Source organism: Sceloporus occidentalis, unplaced genomic scaffold, assembly GCF_023333645.1.
Source record: "Sceloporus occidentalis isolate IW3139 unplaced genomic scaffold, rSceOcc1.0.p SCAF_366, whole genome shotgun sequence".
In the NCBI taxonomy this organism is placed as follows: domain Eukaryota; kingdom Metazoa; phylum Chordata; class Lepidosauria; order Squamata; family Phrynosomatidae; genus Sceloporus; species Sceloporus occidentalis.
Genome location: NW_028317346.1, coordinates 282,655 through 301,006, shown reverse-complemented (window position 1 = coordinate 301,006; position 18,352 = coordinate 282,655). Strand labels below are relative to the sequence as shown.

The 18,352-nt window shown below is 38.0% G+C and overlaps 1 protein-coding gene across 1 annotated transcript in view; it reads right to left on the bottom strand.

Annotated features, from left to right (window-relative positions):
- Positions 1–9,916: 9,916 nt before the first annotated feature.
- The window catches only part of LOC149273576 (voltage-gated delayed rectifier potassium channel KCNH5-like), an 82,449-nt gene continuing 74,013 nt past the window's right edge, over positions 9,917–18,352 (bottom strand). The window contains exons 10-11 of the mRNA XM_089506151.1: positions 16,368–16,564; positions 9,917–10,852 (exon numbers count right to left, since the gene is read on the bottom strand). Of these exons, the coding sequence (XP_089362277.1) occupies positions 9,917–10,852; positions 16,368–16,564 (1,133 nt within the window). The remainder of the gene's footprint in view (positions 10,853–16,367; positions 16,565–18,352) is intronic.

Genomic DNA, 18,352 nt, shown 5'->3' with positions numbered 1-18,352 from the left:
TTCCCCTATACGTTAAGTGTCACTTAAGTAACCCGTGTAACAATTTGAACACTAAGACAAAAGGTTGGAATACCAAGTCACAGCGGGTGTCAGCCAAAGGTTGTCCACGGGAACCTCACCTGACTATATTTGATGCATTACTATAGAAACCAACAGAATTCCAATTTTTATACTCTCCAGAGACTAATTACCTGTCAGTGCCGCGTAGCAAATGCAGCATAACTGTCACACAGCTGATACCTAGCAAGAAAAGTGATGCAAATGACCCATTTCACACGAAGACATGGGTTAACACCGCAGTCCTCTGCTATTATTTGAAGGATGGGACACAGCTGTCAGATTTAACCCTTACTTCTCACTTGACGTGCGTTAAAGGCACATCTTTTTAAGATCCCATGAGCTTGTTGCATGCAGGAATTCACTTTGGGTGGTTGTCACTGTAGTGTTGTTTCTGTAGAGTGGTAGATAAGTAGAACAGCCTCCCAGCAGAAGTGGTAGAGGCTAATACAGTGAGGGATTTTAAACACACATGGGATCGGTAATGGCTACCGAAGAGCCGCTTCACGAAATATTCAGATATACAGAAATAAATCTACCAAAAAAGCCCTAGATGCTCAATAGTGATTTTGGGACGTATGAAATTATTCAAAACTTTCAAACTGGGAAATAAGCTAATGATTTAGGAAGAAATGGCAAGGACGATCAGATTACAGTGGTGAATGTCTCTCATTAAAAGTGAAATCACCCGTGACAGACACAAGGGCCCTTGAGTAGTGACATATTATGTTAACAAAAGTATCCTAGAGCCCTACAGGCATTAAGGAGCTGTAATTAACCAAAGCAGTTTCTGCCACCCTTGGGGATTGACTAAGACAGCTGGACTGATACAATGTCCTTCCCTGAAGCACCCTAAGTAGTATTTACAGGAATCAAGAAAGCACAATGGTCACTGTAAGTGTCTGATGACAATTTTTGCTGGATATTCGGCAATCAGCCAAACACAGGAGCCTACTCGCAAAGCTTCGAGTGCATGTCCAACATACACATTCACTAACGCCAACTCCAAAGAAAATTACTCTGAAATTGTATACATTCGATTGCAGAAGACTCAGGTTGATGTGAGTAGATGTGTGTATATTAAAGGGACCTGTGGTTTTATTTATATTTATTTATACTGAATTATATATGTTGGAGTGATGTTTAGAAAATAAACTTTTAAACTGTGAGATTCAGGCGAGGGCATGTAAGCTTCTGACCCATATGGCATGCCCTCGCCTAAAGCTTCCAAAATGTAAAGTTGCATTTAAGAGATTATACAAGTTGTTTTACCAGTCTTAGTATCCAGGTTTATACGACCTCAATTGAGACTGGCCAGTCAACTCTTAACTGGACTGACCATGTGACTAAACTTAATAAAGAGCAAGGCTGGGTAATGACTTCACTCACCTGCCTCACCTGGGAAATGCTCAGCATGAAAACGGAGTGTGTGGCCACAGATTTCAAGACGTCGGCCGCACTCATGTCATCAGGTGGCCTTAAAGTGCCAGCGCCACCTCTTCATCGACAATCTAGCCCCAGGATATAAGTTAGACAAGCTACCGCTGTAACTTTACTGGCATCTCCAGCTGTAGAAATACCGCAGTTACAAATAAGGCCATTTTCTCTTTGACAGCTCTGTAAATCAAACACCTACCTGCTGAGATTCTGAGAGTCTTTTAATTTCAAAGACGCTCAGGATCTCTTTACGAATATTTTGTTGCCAATATAGAGATAAAATATGTTTGTTATTTCAAAGTGAAAAAAGATGTGACTATATTTTGTTGTCAGTGTGAAATAATTTGTCTTAAGTGAAACGTGTTACATAATACTATGGATTTATCCCTAAATTATATATGCCAAAATTGCTTTTTCAAAAACATTCTCAAAATGAATACATTGTGTCATTGCTTCATTCGAAAATTCTTAGTTCCCCCATAATTAAATCTTCCATGTTCTAATTCCACCAAGTTTTTATACATGGAAATAAAAATACACCTTGTTGTCATGGTTACAACATTTTTCCTAGCAAGTTATTAAAGTGTGCTATTCCAGAGAGAAACGATTTTCCGTGGGAAGTGATCTCCACCATGCTTGGACCCTAATTTTAGCTCATTAGGAAGCTTCATTTTCATCATAGTCGTAAGTAAGAGGAACTTGCCGGTATCTTGGCGAAGAGCCAACAATGTATGGACTCTCCTTGAGTTTTTTCCTCAACAAGGGTCTTAAAACTAACGGACCTCCTTGTCTCATAGGTATACTCTTAACCTTATATTTTTGCTAGAAAATGTTGGGAGCTACCATATAAAGATGTAAGCCGTTAAATGACCACAAAATGTGTGTGCGGCCAGTGATAGCGGTAACGGAATTTTGTGCTTAAAACTTTTCGTGTATCCTTGGAGACCAATGGATTCAATCAACATAATTTATCATTTGCGTGACTAAAGGTCTTGAACAACATATAAAAAGCTATATCTAATTCAGTTTCGTTCTGATTTCTGCTTATTTAATTTTGTGTACCTGTTACATTGAATCTGTGTATTTATATAAGTGTTGCCATGACAACCTGAGCACCGGTAGATGTCTATAAATATTTAGTTATACATCCGTTCGTTGGGTGAATTATATCATGATTTCTGGCAGTACTTATATGGATGAAGTAATATATATATATAATGTTTAGTACTTTTGTTCTATTATACCCATCCATGACATCATAACATTGCAAAATGATGTCACACATCTTAAAATAATACAACCTGTACCCAGATTCTAGATTAGAAGCTTCCAATACTCTTCTTTATCTTACAGTATATTATCTTCAACGCTTACAAAGTTAAGGTTCCATCAAAGATTCTAGGTCTAATATAATTCTCTCTTCGCAGGCAAAGTGGATTATGCGTCCGACCTCTGGCAGAGAAATTACATTTTACGTAACTCTGTATAATGCCGAGAAGTCCTGTAGATGCAGTCAAATTGCAGAACAAAGCTAACATCTTGTGCATTTTATAATAAATCACCCAAGCCAAAGCTGAAAATGAAGATATAGTGCGCGACAGGTACGTGTAGTCTGCCAACACCTTCCGGAGCCAAGAAGACGTCACTCTCCGGGCAACTTCAAAAAGTGGGATTCGTTCCTGTCCAAAAATGTTAAAAAGCCGCACTTTATAGAGATCTTCCAACAGAGCTGATGTTTAAATTGGTTAAAATAAAGAAAAAAAGAATATAAAAAAAATCTCTCAGAAAACCCTTTCTCAGAATTCTTAAGTAGGCCTGGATTTACAGCCATCTGGTAGAGCAGAGACATGGACCTCACGCCCTACGGTCATGCTTAGAAAGACAAGGGCGCTAGAGGGGGCGTAAGAGTGTTATTTCTTTATTAATTTTGTTTTAAAGAGTAATGAGGGGAAGTCTGTCTATATGTAGACATTCTATATATCCAAGACATGGACCAAAAACCATCAGGACAAGTTCTTTTTTCGGAATACAAATTTTACATCTGGGGCTTTCGATTCAGACAAAATTTGGAAGGCTTTTATTATTTAGATAATCAAAATTTGTCATCACTCTCATTCACTCTCTCACACTCTCTCCCTCACACTCTATTACTCTCACTCACTTCTGCAACCACCACTACCGCGTCTCCGCCTCGCCGTCTCCTTCTCTGCAGCTCCTCTTTTTTATTCTTCTCTGCTTCTTCTCCTTCCGGCTCCACTGTTTCCGAGTCTCCTCTGCATTATCTTGGACTCTTCCATGTACTTTCGCAAACAGGGCAGGGCCTCAGCACACACCCCTTTCCCCCGATTGGGCGAGATGGGGAGAGGCTGTCCCCGTGGTGTTCGCCGGATCGGTGGAGAATTTATTATTATTATTATTATACTTTACTTATAAAGCGCCGACAGATTCCGCAGCACTGTACAAAGAAGAATGATGCCCACGGGGGGGCCAGCATGGGCTATAGTGGGCCCTGACTGTTGTGCGGAGGAGGGGTAGGCTTTTCGGGGGTGGTGTTGGGGGAAGATTATATAAGTGGCTGCTTTCCCGGGCTCAGGAACCATTTTTTGTGGTTAGCTTACCTGGTTGCGAGCCCCACCCTCCCTCCCTTTTTGTTTTGTTTGAAGGTTTGTGTCGTTTGTCACAGTCTGTGGGGCGGCAGCTTGCCAGGTATCCAGGGGGTTAATGTGGTGGTAAGTGAATGGTTGGTAACATCTGTTGGGAGGTTCTTGGCTGTCAGTGCTGGAACGTCAGGTCAGGGTGGGGGCATCCGGGTCCCTTCCTTAAGTGGTATTTGGTTCTGGTACCCGGATTACTTGGCAAGCTTGGGTGTTTATTGTGTTTATTGTATATATTTACATGTTGGTGTTTTGAGTTGTTGTCCTTGTTAACGCACCTATGTTTATTGTTTCAGGTTTTGGCGTGACAATGACTCTAATAAATAAAATTGGCTGTGGCCTTTTCTTATCCATATTCTATGGCGTGGTGTCATTATTGGGGGGTTTTTAATGGGGAGTTAAGCCTAGCCCGGAAAATCGAAGCTACAACAGTCAATGGTTACATGAGAAGTTTACAAATTTTTGATAAAATCTCTCGCCATGCATGTACCTTGTTTTGGATCTGAATATGATGGGGGAAATGCATGCAATTTCAATCAAAATACACCTTGGGGATGCGCAGTAATAAAATAACAACATTAACAGGAGTTCCGAGGATCCTTGAGACCCCTGGGGCTTAGTGCCCCCCTGCGCCGTAGGGGCTTCAGAAGCCTGTATGGACCCCCCAAAACTTTTGCAGCCAAAAAGTTTAACTAGCCGGTCTTAAGGGAAATCCACCTGTGTTCATGAGGACACGGATTGTAAAAAATGACATGTTGAGATTGGCCCACGCGTTTTTTTATATTTCATCCAATAAATGGTGTATGGAGTATCTATAGAATTCTAAACATTTCTATATTTATTTTTCTACCTTTCCCATGCCAATTAAAAAAATGCATGAATTTTCATACATTTTAGGGCAGATACAGGTCAAAATCACAGTTTGATCTACATCATCAATAAAATGATATTAATTAAAAAAACATGTTTAATAATAATAAAATACCTGAACAAAAATACATAAATTAATATTAATAAATATATATATATATATACACTCCTAATTAAAGAATTTTCACTTCACATTGTTCAACAAAATTCAGTTTTTATTTTGTATCATTGAAAAAAAAAATATCCACACAAAAATAAGATGGCGTGTGGGAAAAGAAGACACATTCCCTGATGAATTACAGTTAATTGTGCTGATACCCAGAATCCCTTTGTTTCCTGCTATATATATTAACAATATTGTTTTTCTCAAACATCTAATCACAAAGCCCATTAAGCATCTATATCATATCGATCCTCATCAATCAATATTTCCCATTCCAATGCGTATTGCGTACTGATCGTATTATGTCATTTTTAAAAGAAAAAGTAAAAAATATTACTCTGAATTAAGCTGGATTTGTGTTATATTTTTAGAAAAAACATACATATTATTATTTTTTAATATATGTCTATATATGCATATGTATAACGGAATTCATCTCTATATAAGCCAAAGTATTTTAATAACAAAGCTGTACATGGTTAGTTAAATACAATATATTACAGATTTTTAAATTGTAAATTCTTATATCCCAAGCATTAATTATTTAGGAAAATAATCCAATAACGCACATTTGGAACAAATTATTATGGTGATTTAATAACCTTCAGGAATGGAAATGGACGACAAATAAAAAAGAAAATGTTCATTGATCGGCAGCCTTGATTTGTTTTCATGCGCGATTATTGATCATCGGTTTTAAACGGCTGCTATTAATTTAACAACTAATAGGAAAAAAATGAAAAACAAAAAAATATATTTTATGTTTCTGAGCAATCAATGATATCCGCTAACCAATGGAAATGATGGTACATTTTCAAAGGCAAAGCATCACCTGAGTTCTCATGTATATCACACCTTGAACAAAGGTGAGTTACGAGCCGTAGTCACCAGTGCTAAAGCAGTAATATTCTTATAAAGGAAACAAATTCGATTTATTATGGATCAAAATAATTGGTTTTGTTACAGTTTTTATGTGACAATTAAAGTGACAGTCTAGTGTTTCTGACACCCCACCTCCAACAAAGAATACATATTAAAGTACTTTGTGAATAACCCTAACCCTCTAATATGCAGAAAAAAGAAATAAAAATCAAGCACTCACCTGATACAGAAGAGGCTGCTCTGCAGCAGCTGCACTCCTTCTCCATGACCTGACATTTCTTGCCCCTCGTTGGCTGCTGCAGAGCAGCCAATCAGTAACAAGAAAATGCTCCAATTTAAAACATTGGAAGCACTTTCAACACATGGACACGGGGGTCTTCATAGACTCCCCCCTCTGTCCACAGTGTTCATGGTGGCTGAATTGCCCCCTTTAAGGGAAAAGAAAAGACTGAAGAAAAAAAAAGATACATGGTTTGGAGAGGATTAACCTGCTTTATCTGTCTTCAGTGTGCTTTGCCTGTCCTTATCCTTTAGGCAACTAAATACTTTTTATTTATTTTTTATTCTATACTATCCTTTTATGGTACAGAATCCCAAGGATCAAATGGCTGATTATATAGACTAATCGTGCTACAATGTTACACTGTCATTATCGCGCAATACTTAACACTGTCTTTCCTTATGTTCGGAAGCAAAACCCAGGTGGAATATTGATGCACATTATTAGGAAATGCACAGATAATGTAAAAAGAAATGCTTTGCATAGTACATTTCATCTGACATTTCCGCTTTGAAAAGACCGGCCGTTTTGAAGGATGATAAAAAGCTTAAGAAAAAGTTTATTTGGTGAAAAGGGAACCTATTTCATATTTAGTGCAAGAGGAGTAATACAATGCAGCAGACGGGGCAAGCAGAATTACACAGAGCATTTCAATTATTACATTCACTATATAATGTCATATCTGCATATTGCCTGTTAATGGGTTCTAAAAATATATAATATTTCATGATTTTCCATAGATATTCCCATGCCCTCTGATCTAATCTGATAGATAACCTCATGCCCTCTCCATAAACTCATAAAAAGCGTACAAAGTGCCTTGTGCAAGTCAGGTTTACAATAAAAACACCTCGGTGGGATTCAAATATTAAATGTCCCGGGGGCACAAAATGTATTGACATCCAGCTCTTCGTGGTCTAGAGAATCAAATAAAAATAGCTGGAATCCATTTAAAATTGAGTGGAGCATGCTGGGAAATGTGATCCATTGTTATGTCCACAAGGATCACCAACATCTGCTTATTTTTCTCTCTCTTTTAAGACATTAATCTTTACTTGATCCTTAGACATATGCCTGTCCTATTCACGTTTGAATCCCCTCACTGATTTAACCCCTTAAGGATAATGGGCGGTGCCAAAACCCATTGAAAACAATGCATTTAAGACTTACCACTTCTAATTATTTTGGCGATCTAAGGTTTATTCTCTATAATCTTCACATTTTTTAAAAAAATCTTAATTAAGATTAATACCCTGAGCTTTGAAAAAAATCTCCCATATAAAAATAAAAATATTTTCTTCATTATTAACTTGATGAGCTCATATCAAATAAATAGGTTTGTTTATATTGTTGTTATTTTTTACTGACAAATTAATGAAAAACTATTTTTTTATGCGGGTGGGGAAAAAAATTTAGCCTTCCCCAATTTCTCATAATTTTCCATGAAACATTTATAATTGATTTTCAGGGGAAAAAATTATTTCCATCCCAATTAGAGCTTTCTAGATTAAAAAAAAAATCCAAAAAAATCACCTGTGAAAATTGAATTTTCCTCCAGTTTTATTGAATATGTTTCCAAAAAAATTAGAAGTTCCTGCAGATGTGTTTTTCTAAATATTTTCATCCATCTCATATCTTACAAATTCAAAAACTTGTATCAAATCTGTATCAGTTATAAAATAGCGATACCTTAATACATTTTGCATTCTTTTTTGGCAGCAGGTAAATTGTAGATGTAGCCCCCTTGGCTTAAGATATATATTATGACTTTAGGAATTGAATATTTAATTCTAATAATGATAGAATGTGGCTTTCCAAATAAATGATTGGACAATGCTGAACCAATAGAACTCTCCAGCATCACCTACCCACCGATAGGTCGACTGATCGCGGTCTCTCCATGAAGCTGGGGCTCAAGAAAAGGACTACATTATTTCCCTAGAATCCGTGGAATAGTTAAATACATATTTATATATGGTTCCAAAACTATACTTATATATAAATAGATATTTGGCCAATATTTTTATAAACTATTCACAATCAAATACGTATATTATAATTTGTTATATTTTCTATCTGCAGTAAGAAAAAAAATAAATATAAAATATTTAATTTCATCAAAGCCATTTTGCCTAAAGTTAACAAAAATTGGTTTGGTATGGGTTATTTTCTAGCTTTTTGGATCCCGGTAGTCAAATAAAATGGCCAACATATGGACTGATGAGTTACCCTGGTTTAATACATAATTTAAATAATCTAATCTGTAAGATCTTACTTAAAATTCAGAATATTCCAAAATATATTCTTCTCTTTAATTTTAATACTTTATCTACTGACTTGTCTTTAAGTTCCAAAATCGGGAGATGTCTTCTCCTAGTCAAACGCTGTATATGTGAATTTGTATGTGTAATTATACATATGATGTGTTAATATTTGAAGAATAGTTTAAAAACTGTCCTTTTATAATTAAATTAATTCTGAGATGGGGTACACCTAAATATAATATGTTTTGTTACTTAATAACTGTAAACGTCAAGCCAAGCCCAGCAGTCAAGTGTTTATTTCCTACAGAGAAGTTTAAAGCTTTCGGGAACGTGGTTCCTTGGCTCAGTACCAAGAAAAGAAGAGCCCCATTGTCATAGGGCCTCTTTTCGCCTCCCTTGCGTATCTCGTTAAGTAGCATGATAGTTAACCCCATAGCTCAGTCATCAAGAAGACATGAAGTCTATACCAATGGAGGGATAGACCTCCCAATATTTAGGCACAATGGGTACAGATAAACCAAGCCCCAAAAGCCCAGGTCAGTCCACCATCAACTCAAGTTTTTCCCAATTGTTGTCCTTAAATCGCAGCTTTTGCCCACTTATTCCTAAAAGCAAAGTGGTGTGACCATAGCCTGCTCTACCCTGTATGTTATGCTTGATATCCCTGCTTGAATGCAGGTGACTCAATTAAGTGTATCTCTAAATAATGACAAGTCAAGACAAGGCCCGGTATTAGAGCCATTTGGGTCACACACCTAGTCACTACCTAGAATCTTCACGAAGCACTAATAAAGGGTTAAAATTTCATGAGTCTCAGGGTCGGCTCATCTAGATCATAATTTAGGTGTTTGAAAAGTACAATTACAATATAAATATAAAAGATTCAGATCTTATCGCCCCGCTCCCTAAATATTGAGTCGACGGAACAATGGATGATGGCGGGCGATACAACGCAGCTAGCCTGAGATCTATGTTTTTTTGTTTTTTTTTCTAGAAATATTGGCAGGCTGGACCTTGATAAGTAAATATAACGTTACCTTTATTATACAAATTATCCGTTCTGAATATTTTAAATGAAACAAAAGAATGCGTGCAGTCAACTGCATATTTTACAAGCAATATCTATATTTAAGGTTATCTCTTTGGCAGGCCAGAATCCAGCTGGACATGCAATATTTACACACCAAAATAGATAAAATTAGTCATATTTGTAAATGTATGTACAACTGCATATATGTACACATATGTGTGCCAAGATATTATATATGCCCCCGTAGGTCCTCTCTCCCCCTCGCGCGTAGGCTGTCTATTATACGTGAATCTCTTCTTTTTCAGAGTCTGGGGTGACGGGTCTGGAAACGCTAAAAATGTCCTGACAGGGTATCTGGAGGGGGTTGGGTGGAACTTGGGAAGGGGAAGGGGGTACTTTCTTTTCTGACAGTAGTTTTAGGATTTCTGCCACCTGCTGCTCTAGAGCAGACATCCGGCAGCTTAGCGACTTAATGTCGTCCTTTAACTCGTGTTTGACCTCCTGGAGAGTGGTCTGTAAGGCTTGCTCGGGAATGGGGTAAAAAGGGTGCCTTGCGTCGGCCTGAATGGGGCTGTGTTCAAGGGGGCTGCGCGTTTCCCCAGCTTTGTCCAAACGAAGGTCACTTTTTGTTATCCCGCTGTCACACGAGTCTGTTTTTCTCAAGGGGTTTTTAGAAACGCCACCTTCAGGGTCAACGCATTTTGGGTCGTCCGAAAGCAAACCCATTGATTCCGCCTTTGTAACATTGTTCCAGTCTTCCTTCTTCTCCTCGTTGACCTGCACGTTGTTCCTCAGCCTCAGCCAGCTCTTCCCATTACCGTTCTTGATACGCATGGGGCTGGTGACTTTGAGGCACGTTGGGTCGCTACTGCCATTTGGCTTGAGCTCCATAGAGTCCCGGTTGTTTTGCTTCAGAGATTCGCTGGTTCTAACGTAAGAAAGAGACGTCTGAATGGGTGTTATCTGAGACACGGTCACCACACTGGTGCCGGTAATGACTGCTCCGTTGTGCATGCAACGGTTCTCTACTTGGAGATGGTTCCTTTCCAGGTCACAGTGTGAAGACCCTTGGTTCCTCAGCTCCTTCTGTTGCTTAAATTTTTGAAAGAGCTTTCGTACAGGATGGTCCACCGGAATGCTGAGGGTCACTTCGTTCTTCTGACGCTGCCGTTCCTCCTCTTCTTTCTTCACATCACTGATTTTACGGAAGATAATCTAATTTAAAAAAAAGTATAAACATATGAGAAAAATATAATTATTTTAAGGTACGACATTACATTTTCCTATTTTTATTCATAAATTCAGTCCTCTGATGCACAATAATATTTTTGGAAGAAGCATTTGAAAAAATTTATAAGTTTCTGTTTTATTACAATTTTAAATTCCAGACAGCATAAGGTCTATGTAGCAAGACTGATGAAATCAATGCTAAAAAGTACATTTTACTGAATTTCGACAAATGTAGCATTCCTTATTTCAGAAATGACTACTTTCCACTAGATATCAGAATGTGTTTCTAATGTGCACAGTATCGGAATCTTGTGAATGATATAGATTAGAATCATTCTATCTGCTCATTAGCAGTAGCGTACCCTATCATTACATCATCAAATTATTTTATTACTTCTAATTAGCTTTCCAAATGACAAGCTTTTTTTTTTTCTTAACCTCTTAAGTGTCAGGAAAAAATCTAAATGTCACGGTCCCATTTTCGGCAAGGTGATTTGAAATAGGAGAAGTTAATGGGAAAAATATAGTGAACTTTCTTTACAGGAATGTGGATAGGTGGCAGCGCTTACAGTAACCGTTCTTCCAAAATGATGTGTCATTAAAGGAAGTGCAGTCTGCTCTTGAGAATCTGATCAATATCTATGTCTATGCGTCTAAGTTTAATATTCCTAACTCTTTCAGCAAGTACTGAGCTAGACATCAATGAAACCTTGGGTTGTGAATGCATCCTTTTTACATTGCATACCTCACAAGTTTGGACAGCCCCTTTCTGGCAGCCCAAAACTCAGATTCTTCCCTGATGTCACTCTTTCTCCCTCAGATGCTCATCTCTCCTCCTCTGTTCCCTTCTTTTTTCCCCTGTTCCCCTCTTTCCTCACCTGTTCTCCTCTTTCCTCCCCTGTTCCCCTCTTTCCTCCGCTTATGCCCCTCTTTCCTCACCTGCTCCCCTCTTTCTTCCACTGATGCCCATCTTTCCTCACCTGTTCTCCTCTTTCCTCCCCTGTTCCCCTCTTTCCTCTGCTTATGCCCCTCTTTCCTCACCTGCTCCCCTCTTTCCTCTGCTGATGCCCTTCTTTCCTCTGCTGATGCCCCTCTTTCCTCTGCTGATGCCCCTCTTTCCTCTGCTGATGCCGCTCTTTCCTCCCCTGTTCTCTTCTCTCCTCCCCTGACACCCCTCTTTTCTAGGAGGTCAGAATGTTTGCTGGGTATGGGGGTATCGCAGGGTTCTCCAGCCCTAAACACCCCAATAATGTGTATAAAGACAGTAGGACACAGCTTTATAAATTAAACGGGATAAGAAAAAACCCATTATCATTCTTCTCTGACCTAAAACAAGACTGCAGCAAAACACCATTCTGGGGTTTTTTCTCTTTTATTCTTAAAAACAAAATAAGTGGAGAAAAGTTACATTGTTACTAGGTCAACGAGCCCAGCGCGTTTCGCCAGCGGTAAACAATCGTTGCTATTTTTGCCAACAGCTTCCTGTTGAGATACATTAAAGTTTCGCGCCTCTTGGGGAATCAGCGAAATCCCAAAAGTGTCACGCTCCAGTTTGATGCAATCGCATCCGGTTTCAGGTTTGTCTTAGATTGTAGTTGTATTTGTTTCAAACCAATTGCGCTATGAGTTTTGCAAAGGTTAGCACTATGAAGGGTATAACAAACAAATGGTTAATTAATTATGTTTCATTGTGCGCAAAGTTCTCAGATGTAACCACAATAAATAGGACCATAACAATACACAACGCTGGCCGATATGTTGGCAGCCGAGAGACTCCTCAGGGAGGAAAGTACGAGATGTGTAGTGGGAATGTTTAGGGCCGTAGAACCCTGCGATACCCCCAAACCCAGCAAGCATTCTCAGCTCCTAGAAAAGAGGGGGTATCAGGGGAGGAAAGAGGGGGGGCATCAGGGATTTATGGAGCAGTCAGGTCCAGATGTAAATGCAACACTGGCTGGTAAAGGGTTAAAGCATTTAATATGTGTTTTGTTCTTACGTTTGGAAGAAAAAACCAAAAAAACAAACATTATTTTTTTTTTAACAATTATTTAGGCGAGAGGAGGACTGTAGAAGAGCTTGTTTGGGGTAATTAGCCAGAGAGCTAATATCTTCCTTTATGAGTTCCTCTGTATCAATGCATAATAGATAACCCGATAAATAATGCATCGTAACTGTATCTGGCGACAGCATAATTAATATGACTTCAGCTCAACGCAATAGCGCAGTTATGTACGCAATGATACAGTCATTGATTTTATTCAACTCCCTAAATTGCATCCATTTAATATTTATCACCCGCAGCTGAAAAAGCGTTCTCCTTTCTGCTCTTTCATCTGAAGCCCTCGATGTTGGGCGTAGCTTTGCGGGGTTCGTTTTCGGTTTCCTCTCGGAAGTGAAGACGGACAAGGAGATATTCTTGTGTCGGAGCGGCTTAGATAACAATGAGAAATGGTTTGCCAACAAATTCTAGAATTCTTTTATAAAGGCTTCTTTCCCAAACCCTTGTTGTCCAGGGTTGGGTTCTGGATAAAGCCCTCGACGGGTAGGATCTTACAAGATAAAATTAGAACTTCTTCGCTTTGTTCGATTGTAACAAGTTGCCGTAACATTGTTCTAGAATATATATGTGATTATGCATCGCTTGCTGTTGTTTTGTAGGTAATCTAAAAAATTGCTATTTTTAAATAAATACCAGAAAACACAACTCTGCGTATGGGAAAATACACATATTTAAAAAAAATTAAATAAAATTTATTTAACAAAATAAAAATAAACATAATTTGCTATTTTGATATTCTGACATCTTTCAAGTCTACAAATGCATAGAATTGTTTTTAAAAAAACACATATAAATAAAACACATGTATAAATAAGTTAAAAGGTCATTTATTTATTAAAATAGTGTATCGAGCTAACTTGCCCCTGTCATTTCTGGATGCACCTTGGTTTTCTGAATCCGGTCCGGCCCTGAATCCCACAAACCCATTATTATTATTTATTGTTTTATATAGCGCCATCATAATCCATAGCGCTGTACAACTCGTTTCAATACATCCACATTTTTAGATTAGAAAGCTCTTATTCAACCAACTTTTTTTAACTATACGTATAGGCCCCTTTTTAGCGAGTTTATGAAAGTGTATAAAAACGTAATAATAATAATAAATATAATAGTAATAATAATACTAATTATAATAATAAATATAATAATAATACTAATAATAATAATGTGGGTTTGTTAAATGAAACTGCATCTGTTTTCCATGAAATAAAACCAGTATATTTCAAATTTAAAATGTGAATAACAAGGGACTAAAACAGCTGGCGGACAATCTGTTAGCTTATGCTACAAAGTTTCTGTTGGAAGGGGACTGGCGATTTGTAATTTACGTTTATGAGAATTTCTACTAAAAAGCTAAAAAATTATGAAACGCAGCATAAGCCAAGAAGTTCATTTTGTAGCTTAATTTAAAAGGAATTTACGCAGCCATCTATGGAAAATGATGTTTTTTAAAAGGTGACAAATACTGAAACTCTGTTCATAAAATAACAGGAGGTAAAAGAGGAGGCAGGCAAGGAGGGAGAAATGGGGTAAGGGGGTTCCTGAGGCAGGGAGAGAGTGAGGGAGAAAGTATGGGGGAGAGGGGAGAGAGGAAGGCAAGGAGGGAGAGCGTGAGAGTATAGACGATAAGGGAGTTAGGGAAGCAGTATTCATGAATGTATGTATGTTTGAGAGTATGTGTAAGTATGTGTGTTAGATGAAGTGTGTTATGTGTAAATGTGTAAGTGTGTTATGATGTGTGTTAGAACGAGTGTTTGTTAGCGTTAGTGTCTATGTGTACGTGTGTGTTAGCATGAGTGTATTAGTATGTGTTAGAGTGTGTGTTAGTGTAAGTGTGCGTAGCATGAGTGTGTATGGGCCAGTGTGTATGTTAATTTAAGGAGGTTAAGGAGCTGCTGGGGCTTTACCTACCCCCTGACCAGAAGATGCCACCCCAACCCTGCAGAGGGGCAAATGCATCTGGATGATTCTGCAAAATGCCGCAATATTTTATAAACTGGAGCAAATAAATATAAAAGCTACTACACACCTATCGTACGGCACATTCAAGTTCATATGATGGATGTAGTGTCCCTTTAAGGTTTACATCACTTATCTAAGTGTTGTCTCCCTTTATGTAAGATTTAGACATCGGCAAAATATACTAATAGACAAATATAGTTCGGTAATCGTATATGAGTCCATTTCTTGTCCTGCTCACATTTAATTGGTCAAGAACATTATTTCATGTTTGTATGAAATAAACATCTGTGTATCCATGAGAAGCTTTTTTTCACCATCTTTAACACAGTAAATGAAAAGTTTAGCGCATCCACACATTATAGTTATTGGTAGCAAACAATATTTTGGGGTGATTTGCGTAGAATTATTAAATACCTAGAAATACTAAAACACAATTATCGGCAGTAGAGAATGTACTCATATTTCCCGCACCGCCATAATTCTAAAACACTCCATCTTCAGCGTCATAAAAAAAAACATCATTTTAAAGCACAGGGGAAAAAAAAAATCATTTTTATTTAGCAACTGAAAATTAACCCCTTAATGACAAAGCCCGTACATGTACGGGCTCAGAATGCATTGTTTTCAATGGGTTTAGGGACCGCCCATGGTCCTTAAGGGGTTAATTAAACACACTTTCTGCTGCCCATTCCCCCTAAAGCGACTATAATGATGTGATTCCCAAGACAAAGCATATGCCGATTTTTTGTAAGATTTTAATCAGTCGAAACACCCTGAAACCCGGCCGGAGCGAGAGATTGATTTAATGGCGTATCGCGCACGTTCTCAGATTTAAGCTAAAACTGTCACATAGCCTCGGGAGTTAAAGTTAAATGAAATCGATGTCTCGCATCGCTACGTTTGGGCTGAAATCCAACCATAAGGCAAATGGAAAAGGAACTTAGACATTGATAGAGCTGTTCAAATTAACCCTTAACATTCAAACAGCCATTTGATTTTATTACTATTTTTTTTAACCCAGTTGTAGTTTTTGCCCGATAATATAGTGTTTTTTTACAGCCGCATATCAGCCATTTGTATGAATTCTCGCTCTGTTATCTGATCCCCGATCTACTAGACAAACAACCCGATGCCTGTGGCAAAACAATAGAATGACTCAGTCTTAATTTTACAGATGGACTCTCTGACTAATGAAAGTCTATGGAGGAACGGACTTCATTAGCATCGCCATAAAGCATCAGCTCAGTGTGGTGATAGGGAAAGTCACCCAAATCAGTTAGAATCCTAGGTCTTACATGTGTAGTGTCTATTTGTCTTTGTTTTAATGCATTTAGTGATCAGTTATTCTGATTCTGGTATAATGTTCAAAACTTTTACAAAAGGTATCAAACTTTTGGTAGTTAAAAGCTACACGTGTGGATTCCCAGCTGTAGTGAATATATTTAAAAATGGAGCATTTAAAATGATGGCTCTCACCCGTTTTCTTAGGTTACAAGTCAGCGTGAGGTTCCTTGAGAATGAATTAGCAAACGCCGTGTAGAAGTCCAACACTTTCAGCAAGGCTTCGCGTTTAATGATGTGTAAATCGCAATATGTCAGCGCCCGGACGTTGGCACAAGCGTGTGCGAGCGTGGTTTCCTTCCAAAACACGTCTCCAAATACATCTCCCTTCCCTAGAAAAACAGGGAAAATTACCATAAACAAATCACTCCAAATATATTCTATTAAAATGACGTTTTTCCAGACAAACAGGGATTTTGCCACCAGATCAGCCCAATTCGAACCAATCTAGCCTGCACATTTTCTTTCCTGCTGTCGTTGGTCTCGTCTTAGATTCAGGAGCCGTATGTCTATCCCATGCATGTTTAATACCCGCACTGGATTACCCTCTACCACCTCTGCTGGGAGGCTGTTCCACTTATCTAACACCCTCTCAGTAAAGTAAAACTTCCTTCCTCTGACCCTCTAGTGTTAGATTCCGGCCTCTTGTAACTTTTTTCCTCCTTTGAAATAAACTTTCCTCCTGCCCTTTGTTAACCCCTTAAGGACAACGGGCGGCCCCTAAACCCATTGAAAACAATGCATTAAGGGGTTAAATCCCCTTATCTCACACCCCCCCCCTCTCTCTCTCTTCTCCAAGCCTTAAATATTAAGATCCCTTAATATTTTTAACATAATGGGTTTGTTTATAAACAAATTTGGCAAAATAGAACCTTCTATTCTCTTTTCCCTCTTTCACAGCTCATGGAACTTAATAAATCAATGGTTAATAATAAGATTTTCTGATCTAATCATTGGGTAAAATTGAAAATTTTTTTTGGAATATCAAACCTTTTTTTTATTTTTTTGTAATATACCGACATATCGGCTACGCTGCTATTTCTCGCACATTACATTTCGCGATCTCCGCGCAGAAAAATAGGCACCGATCGGAGCAATGTGTTATCTGTCATAAAATCTAGTTACATTTCTAAACCTTCTCAACAACGTTAGAATCCATTACACCAGGCAGCGTTAAAAATAAAAAAATAAAAATGAAATATATGAAAGCGCTTGTAATAATATCAGCAGAGAAGTGTCGGCAGCTGGTGAGTATCGAAAGAAAAAAAAACAGAGCTCGGCTCTGAATATCTAATTAGTAAAGTAGTATTATTCCGAAGAATTAATATACACACGATCATAGAACTGCAGATTCTTTTCTTCGCGCGCACAATTATGTCATTTATTTCCGCCGTGGAAGAAGTATTTAGCGAAATCAGATTTTGACACTTCGGCAATTACGGCAGACAGACTAATATCGGAGCGTTTTCGTTTACAGCAGCAAAAAATAAAACCAGGGACTTATAAGTGACATCTTATTTCTCGTATTCACAAATCACCTTTGTGTTTATTATAGAGATCATATTTTGTTTGATTTACTCTTTTATTTGATTTTCTTATACATTTTTGTTAATATCATCCTGAAACAGAATGAACCCATTCATAAATAAGCACTTCGTTTTAACAGAGAAGTTATGGTCCAAAGCAATCGCCATGACCTCATAGTACAGTCAAGTGGTCAGTCAAATGAAGCGTTAACTCTATTGACCAGAATCAACTTAGGTCACCTGCCCTAAAATGGGAGTTGTTTGCGAGGGCAAGCGTCTTTACCATTTACAAGTTTTAGGCGAGGGCATGCAGAGCCCTCATTGGAAACTTGTGAAAAATGTTCACCACCCTATAATTCATATAATATGACATGAATAAAAAAAAAGAGAGAAAAAGGGAACTCCAGGAACTTAGAGTAACCAGAGGGACAGGCGTAGCTGTCCTTATCCCCCACATATACATAAAAACCTAGAATTTGCAGAAAATTCAGAACCATTTCTACAATTAATCTGCCCAATTGCTTGACTGTTTACTGATGTCATCACTGAACAAAGTCGTGTCTTGAGATGTTGCTTTTTTTCTGTTTTTCTTAC